Below are 8,308 nucleotides of genomic sequence, written 5' to 3'. Positions count from 1 at the left end.
TCGTCCTGGCGCTCGCTCGTCTCGTCTCAGATGCACGTGGCACCAGGAAAAGGCTCTTTCCCTCTGGTTTGGTTCGGTTTGGTTTTTGCGTGGCTCGCCTCCCAGTTAATAATGGCAAGTGGCTGGGCTCTACCTGCCGCATCTCTCCAGTGCCCCTCCCCGCGTGTGGACGTTATTAATGGGGCATGTTGGTCACTGGTGAAAATGAGAGCCTCTAAGGCCTCTTTCTGGATCCGGGCACCTCCTCACCGACGCGGTGCGGCGGTGCCTCGACTGATCCGCCGCCCCCAGTTTCAAGAATTGACTCGCCAGGTTTTTGCTGCTTCCAATGGTGCTGGAATAACCCTTAACGACCCAGCCTTCCCGCACTTCTGTGGCCTACGTTCCAGGGTGGGTGGAATTTAATAATGTGTCTGATAGCTTTCCAGATTTGGGGATTCACAGATCGGATTTTTACCTTTGTTTTTAAGATAAATGCAGATGCGGGCTTGGAGAAGAAAACTTCCAAAAAACAGTACTAAACATGATTCTAGGCCTGGAGCACCTTGTAGTCCCCCGAAGGGATGACCCGCTGGAAAGCAGGCAAAGCAGAGCCTCCCTGATGGGGGAGGGGGCGGTATGTGAAGGGACTCGGGGGCTGTGGAAAGTGCTCCCGCTGGGCTGAGAGTACTCTGAGCAGCTGCAAAGAAACAGCATAGTATGGGCTCATCCAAAGTTCAGGGTCAGCGAGTTCGCACGGAGATAAACAGTAAATGGCAGGAGCAGACGTATCTGAACGGACTTGCAGGTAGTTTCTGTAGATGCTGTGCCTCCAAGGAGGGGGAACATCTCCCCCATTCCTTACCTGCGGGCCGCAAAGTGACTTCCTTCCAAAGAGGATGGTGTAGAAAGGGAGGGAGCAATTTCTCCGTGAAAAAACCCGACACACGTGATGTCAGCCAGGAGATCAAGGTTAACGTTAACCGTGTAACTGCTGCTGGCAGGAGGTGCCCTTGATAGGCCATGAGGGTGGCATCCCAGTTGGTCCATGGTTGTGACAAGTGCACGACACTAGGACGTTGACGGGGGACAGGAGGGGTGGGGTGCAGGGGAACTCTTTCCTCTCTTTGCAGTTTCCCATAAACCTACCGTAAAATTGGACTTTAAAGAAAGTACAAAGCATTCTCCTCGACCCTTCACGCAGGTTCCTGGGACATCAGCTTGCTCCCTCCTTCTCCCTCCACATTTACACATCTGCCCTGAAGCAAGAACATTCTCTTGTACGACCACAGTTCAATTATCCAGGTCAGGAAGTGAATGCTCAACCCTCTTCTCTCAGATCTTTATCACATTTGATGAATGGTCACACTCCTTGTACACAAAACAATCATCTGGCTAATGACTCCTGTCGCATTCAGGTGTCAGGTTTGAAACTTACAAGGCAGTTAAACCTCATAGAATGTCCCTCAGTTATGGTTTGTGGCCTGATGTTTCCTCACGGTTAGAGTCAAGCTACCCTTGACAGGAAATTTGAGAAATGCTGTGCCCTTCTCCCTGCATCCTCTCAAAGAGGCACATGAGATTCTGTCCCACGACAGGTGAGGGCTTTTGATCCCTTGCTTAAGATGGTGTCTGTCAGGTGTTTCCACTGTAAAGTTACTACTTTCCCTTTGTAGTTAGTATCTTGTGTGGAGATACTCTGAAAATGTAGATATCTACATTTTGATCAAGTGTTCAGGCAAAGGGAACAGCAAGCACAAAGGCCCTGAGGCCAGCAGGTGCTGATGTGTTTGGGGAATGGAAAGAGACCAGGGTGTGTCAAATGGAACGCGGGAGGGGGAGAACAGAAGGAAATGGGGTTAGAGAGGTAACAGTGGGCTGAAAGGACCGTGTGGCAAGGTAAGGAGTTTGGGTGTTATTGTGTGACAGGAAGTCATTGGTTCAGCATCTCATATTCCTCTGCTGGCTTTTCCAGTCTTGCTGACCTCCCAGTGCTTGAAAATAGCAATTCCTTTCCTACCTTAGTGCCTTTGCTCACGCTGTTTCCACCATTTGGAATATTCTCCCCTCCCTTTGCATTCCTGGCTCCTTGCCTTTCAGGTTTCACTCCAACATCACCTCCTCAGAGATGCCCTTCCAGGCCACGGTTCTAAGTTAGGTCCAGCCTGTTCACTTACTCATCCAACAAATATTCCTTGAGTACCTGCCACATGCCAAACTCCGTTCTAGGCACTGGGAATACAGCAATCAAAACACCAGACAAGCCTTGCCCTCCTGGGGTTCACATTCTCATCAGGAGAGAGACAGTAAATAAGATCGGGCTGTAAGTGCTAAGGAGAGAGTAAGTTACAAAGAATGGTGATAGGAAATTCTCAGGATAGCCCTTTTCACAGGGAAGGTAGCGTCTGAGTAAATACCTCGAATGAGGGATGTCTGAGGGAGGAGCATCTCAGGCAAAGGAAACAGCAAGGGCAAAGGCCCTGAGGTAGGAGCGTGCCTGGTGTGGGTGAGAATGAGCCTGGAGGCTGGTGGGTCAGGAGAGACAGGAGTTGGGGGGAGGGTTGGGAGATGAACTCAAACGTGTGTGGGGATGGGTGGGAGGATAATAAAGGACCTCATGGACTTTCAAATTGAGGGAGATGGGAGCCACGATGGAGTTCTGAACGGAGGCAGAGTGTGCTCTGACTTGGGTGTGTGCAGGATCCCTTCTGGCTGCATTGGGGGAACAGACAATGGGGGTGGGAAACGGGGAGCAGTGAGGAGGTCGCCGTGCTAGTCCAGACCCATCGCTGGCCACTTGTCTTACTAGTTTTGAAACAATCCCTAGTTTATAGCTGAGGAAAGGGAGCCTCGGAGGGGCTGTTTCTGATCCTATAATAAGTAGGAGGGGCTGTTTCTGATCCTATAATAAGTAGCAGGAAGAGGATTTGACTCCAGCTGCCTGACCTTAGGTTCGGAGGGGCCAGAGCCAACCTGCATAGTATTCGCCATCACCTCTGCACCTGCCCCTGTGAGGCGTGCTCAGCGCGCATGCGTGCAGGCACAATTTAAAGCGCCCGCCACGGATCCTTCGCTCCAGCAGGAAGAGGGCCTCTCGGCTTGGTCCCCCGACGCCAGCGTGGAGGATGCTGGTGAGATGCAGCCTCCAGGGCCCCGCCTCCGGGCTCAGGCCTCCCTCCAGGCGCTGAGCCGCATCCCTCGCCCTTGCAGAGTCCCGCCGCCGCCTCCGCCGCCCCTCCCAGCGCCCTAGGCCCAGACAGCATCCCCGAGGGCACGAGTGTGTCTCTAGGACGCCGGGAGAGGCCCCCTGGGCCGCGCGCGCCACCGGGGCTGGCGGAGGCGCTGAGCGCGCTGGGGCTGGAGGGAGAGCGTGAGTACGCTGGGGACATCTTCGCCGAAGTCATGGTGAGCGAGCCCCGGAGGGCAGCAGAGGGGTTCGGGTTGGACGAGGCGAAAGCTGACCGCTCGCCCAACACCCATTCCACAAGCCTTCCCGAACTCCCACCTGCCTGCAGCCCCTTCTACTCGTCCCTCCCATGTATTCGTTTACAAACCCTTGGCAACTTATTAACAAATGTTTCTGAGCATATTCTAGGCCCTGGGGATGCCGTGATGAACAACGTGGTCCGCTCTCATTGTGGACAACCAAGCAAACGTAGGCGGTAATAGCAGAAGGGAGACCAAAGTGCACACCCGGTCACCTCCAGATACCTGTGCAGGATAGAAACTGTCCGAAGAAATACTGCAGGGATGCAGTCGTTTCAGAAACTGAAGTGGGTGGGAGTCTCTCTTCCCAGCCAGGGACTCTGTTAGGAACTGAGATGCAGGTGTGATCCAGAGAGAAATCCCTGCCCTTGTGGGGCCAGCAGCCTAGGGAGGCAAACAGACAGAACACAAAAGGAAACACCAGATGTCTCCAGACTGAAAATACTACGAGGACCATAAAGTGCTGACACAGAGTGGGGTGGGTGCAGGGAGAACTCTGCAGAGGAAAAGTCCAGGGAATTTGAGCTGAGGTTTCAACAATGCAAGGACCTGGGGGAGAACCATTCCAGGTGGAGGGAACGGTGCATAAGTGCAAAGGCCCTGGGGTAGGAGTGAGCCTGTCCTAGTCTAGGGCTAGAGAAGGCTGGTGTAGCTGGAGTGTGCGTTGTGAAGGGAGAGGGGAAAGAGGTGGTGTTGGCGCCGGGGGCGGTGCCTGAGAGCTAGCAATTAGGATTTTCTCCTGAGGGTACTGGAAGCCGTGGAAGGGTTTTAAGCTGGGGAGTTCCTTGGCCAGTTTTGTGTTTTAGAAAGACCCTTCTGGGAGCTCTGAGGAGGATGGGTTGAGGGTTGGTGACCACTAGTGGTCTGGATACCCAGGGGGGAGAGGCTCAGGAGGAGCCGTGGCCATGGGGGCTACAGATTGGAGAGGTGGAGTGGGGAGGCGTCCCGAACAAAGTCCAAGGCTCTAATGCGGATAAGGAATAGAAGCACATTTGGAGAAGACGTTGGAGGCCAGTTGCAGTGTGGCGCTCACGCTTGGTCCAGTTGGTGCGAGGAGGCTGCTGCACTTGGGGCTGGAGCTCAGGCGAGAAGCCGAGGCACGTGTGGAGAGTGAGGCCATTCCTGCCCAACCGCAGGTGTGCCGCGCGCTGCCCTGGAGCGCCCTGCCCCGGACCGTGACCCCAGAGATGCGCGCGCTAGTGGTGGACTGGCTGATTCAGGTGCACGTACGTATCCGGCAGGGGGCAGCGCTGAGCCCGAGTCGCAGCCTAGAGCCCTGGTGGTCACTCACGTCCCTCCCCAGGAGTACCTGGGCCTGGCGGGGGACACGCTCTACCTGGCGGTGCACCTGCTCGATGCCTACCTGCGCGCCCGCCGAGTGCGCCTACACCGCCTGCAGCTGCTGGGCGTGGCCTGCCTGTTCGTCGCCTGCAAAATGGAAGAGTGCGTGCTTCCTGAGGTACTCTCTGGAGTGGGGCTTGGGAAGGTGGAACCCTCGCTCGTCGCGTCATAGATGGAACACCTACTGTATGCCGAGCTAGCGCTTTACCTATTCTTGGAATCCCAGCATATCTGTATGAGACCAGGGCTTCCAATGCGTCCTTTTAGCAGAGGAGGAGACCCAGAGAGAGCGAGACGTTTGCCCAAAGCAGGTGGGACTTGGACTCAGTCTTGAATAGTTATAGTCGCTGTAGTGCTCCACTAGTTAGAGGGAGCCTTATCAGAGCTGCCTGGAGATGTACGGAGTCATATTTCCGTGTTATAGACGAGGAAACTCCGTCTGTTTCAGTGACGTCCATGTCACACGGTGTGAAAATGGTAGGGTTTGAACTTGAACCCAGGTCTTTCTGTTCTGAAGCCTTTGCTCTCCGTGGCTTCCACACAACAAATCAATAGCTCCATTTTACAGACCAGGAAATCGAGGTTCAGAACGGAGACTGAACCGATCCCAGGCGCGCCTCAGGGCAGGGAGCAACCAGCCGGGGTCCAAGACTCTCCCACCCCTTTCCCCGCCATCCGCAGTCGGCCTCCCTCTGCCTCCTCGGCGCTGGCTCCTTCTCGCGGGCCGAGCTTCTGCGCGCCGAGCGCCGCATCCTGAGCCGCTTGGATTTCCGGCTGCACCACCCGGGTCCGCTACTCTGCCTCGGGCTACTTGCCGCGCTGGCCGGAAGCAGCCCCCAGGTGCGGGGCGGGGGCGGGGGGAGAAAGACCTGCGCGGGTGGGGGTGTGGCCTGTACCGGGTTAGGGGCGTGGCCTGACCTCCCCGGGGGCGGGGGCTTGGCAGGTGATGCTACTTGCCACCTACTTTCTGGAGCTGTCTCTGCTGGAGGCCGAGGCCGCAGGGTGGGAGCCCGGTCGGCGCGCAGCTGCGGCGCTGAGCCTGGCGCACCGCTTGCTCGACGGGGCGGGCTCCGGCCTCGAGCCCTCGCTTTACAGGTATGGCTCCAGGGGTGGGCCTCTGTGGCTACAGGAACCTACTTGCCAGTCTTTCCCATCTCCTAGAATGAGAGACCATGGCGGGCAGGAGGCACCTAGACTTGATTTTTCTGGATGTGAGAAAATGGTGTGTCTGCCTAGTCTGGGGGCTGTCAGAGAATGAGGTGTTTGTCCAGATTTGGGGACCCTTAACCTTGCCCCTGGGTGGAAGATCCTAACTGCGTTCCAGGGTTGAGAATGAGCGGTCTGCCAATCTCGAGTCCCCCAGCTCCCCTGCTGGCCGCAAATGGGGCGCCCCCCTCCCTGTTAACCATGTCACTGGAGGCCGGGGTGAGTCCTCTTTTCTCCCAGTCCATCCCCCATCCTCCGGGGTACAGCTGGATGTCTGCATCCTCAGCCCCGCTCCGTCCCTCCCCGAGGTTCCGGCTCTCCACTGGCTCGAGAGAGCCCCTGAACGGTCCTCGGGGACCCCAGTCAACGAGTCTTCTCAGCCTCGCGCCCCCAGCTCCGAGAACAGGTCGTCTTCACCGCTGCCCCTGCCCCCGCCTCAGTTTCTTCGTCTCCCCGCCGCAGCCCCGCAGAGCTGCGCCCGCTCGAGCCGTGCATGGCCCGCGCCGCGCTCCGAGGCCCCGCGCCCGGCCGCGCCGCCATCTTCCTCAAGTACGCGCGGCCCCAGCGCCAGGGCACCAGCCTCGCCGCCGCCCGCCTGCTCCGCCGCCCCCAGCCCGGGCCTCCCTGAGCCGGGAGACCCCATCAAAAAAGACTGTCCGTGTGTATCCGTTTCCCACTTCAATAAAAGAGGTTTTTGTTGTTTTTGTTGTTGTTGTTTTTAATTTTGAGCGCTCTCTGTCCTCATTGGGCGAATTCGGACCCCTGTCTCGCTTTTGATCGGTCACTTTCCAGGCCTCTCATCTTTCTGATTGGATGCTCTTTACCGAGTCCCTTAATGGCTGCCGGGAGACACGTTGCAAATTCTGGACCCTTCCGCTAGGGGGCACTGGCGGACTTCCGCAAGCGCGGCTCCGCGAGCTAAAACTAGGATCCCCGGCGCGACTGCCTGCTGGAGATAAATGGACAGAGATGCTGCAACCTGAGTGGTTCTCCGTCTCAGAGTCGGGAAGAAACTGGGAGGGATGGGGACTGTGGGAAGCTGTCCCAGTCATAAGGAATGCTACGTCAATGGTGCCAGATTTTCAGATTTTGTTCACGTGAATTTGAAAATCTACAATTCCATAAGTATCTCTACTTCCATATGTTAGCAACTAATTCAATATTTTGTAATGGTTGCACAAGCCCAGCACATCACAGGGAGTCATCAGTCTGGGATAGTATGGGTCTTGGATAGCATGTGTTCTATGAATGGGATCTGATTTACTTAACCCCTAGGGTGCCACGGTGCGAATAGGTATAAATTGCAGCCCCGGTCTCCTAGAGGTGTGCTGTGGGTGTGAGTTAATAGAGATGTAGAGCTTTAGGACCGTGCTTGACACCTAGTAGGTCCTATGGAGTTGCTAGCACTGCATCCCAGCAGGACTGCGAGCTAGGCACACTTGTCCCCTGTTTCTGCCAAACCCCAGCACCTAGCTATTTAGCAGGTGCTCAGAAAATATTTGTTATAAACCAATGGACCTCCACGTTTTTTAACTAAAAACACGGCTGGGGTGATCTCAGGAATTCAACCTCAGGAATATTAATTAGACTCTTAACCAAGCCTAGGTTTGGAGGTGCAAGAGAGGAGGAAGTTTTTGCCCTGGAGATGTTCATGGTTGGAGGACCAGAGAGGGGAGAGACTCATTCAGCAAAGCTCGATAAGAGATGGAAGCAAATATTGCCGTTGGGACGGAAGGTGCTGTGTTCAGTTTTGGACCTGCTGGGTGGGACCTGCCATGTGGCCTCCAGGAAGAGGATGTGCAGTGGCAGGGGGAGGGGAGAGTGGAAATAGAAGCTTGGTGCTTGGGGCTGAGGCCCAAGCCAGGGTCTGGCAGGGAGCGGGAGAGGGTGGTAATACATGAAGCACATAAAGTTATCCCTTCACTTATTCCTTCAGCAGCTCTACATGGATGCTGACTCAGCCATGCACTTATGATCACAGACCTCACAGTCTCATGGGTGATAAGAAACGGGGCTTGTTAACTGTCCATTCCTGTGCCAGGCCCCAAGCTAACTGCTTTATCTGCGCAACGTAATTCAGTCCCTATGACTACTCTGAAGTAAACTCACTCGTTATTCCCAGGTTACCCAGAAGGAAGGCAAGGGGGAAGCCAAGGTCCCACCACCAAGTGAGCAGCTAAGGAGGGTTGGAGATCAACCATCTTATTCACCCTGTTTTTCTCTTAAAAGCCTCTCATGTGCTTCCTTCTCTGTACACTCTCGTATTATTGTGCTGCTCACTCTGGGCTGTTGCTTG

The 8,308-nt window shown here is 55.5% G+C and overlaps 1 protein-coding gene across 1 annotated transcript; it reads left to right on the top strand.

Annotated features, from left to right (window-relative positions):
- Positions 1 to 204: 204 nt before the first annotated feature.
- On the top strand, positions 205 to 6,657 carry CCNP (cyclin P). The gene is made up of 7 exons (XM_044378091.3): positions 205 to 390; positions 3,190 to 3,384; positions 4,602 to 4,691; positions 4,769 to 4,924; positions 5,488 to 5,646; positions 5,750 to 5,901; positions 6,475 to 6,657. The coding sequence occupies exons 1-7, from the start codon at positions 205 to 207 to the stop codon at positions 6,638 to 6,640; spliced, it is 1,104 nt and encodes a 367-aa protein (XP_044234026.2). The 3' UTR covers positions 6,641 to 6,657.
- Positions 6,658 to 8,308: the final 1,651 nt, after the last annotated feature.

Source organism: Ursus arctos, unplaced genomic scaffold (genome assembly GCF_023065955.2).
Source record: "Ursus arctos isolate Adak ecotype North America unplaced genomic scaffold, UrsArc2.0 scaffold_19, whole genome shotgun sequence".
Lineage (NCBI taxonomy): Eukaryota > Metazoa > Chordata > Mammalia > Carnivora > Ursidae > Ursus > Ursus arctos.
The sequence above is the reverse complement of the archived record's forward strand: the minus strand, read 5'-3'. Positions and strand labels throughout refer to the sequence as shown.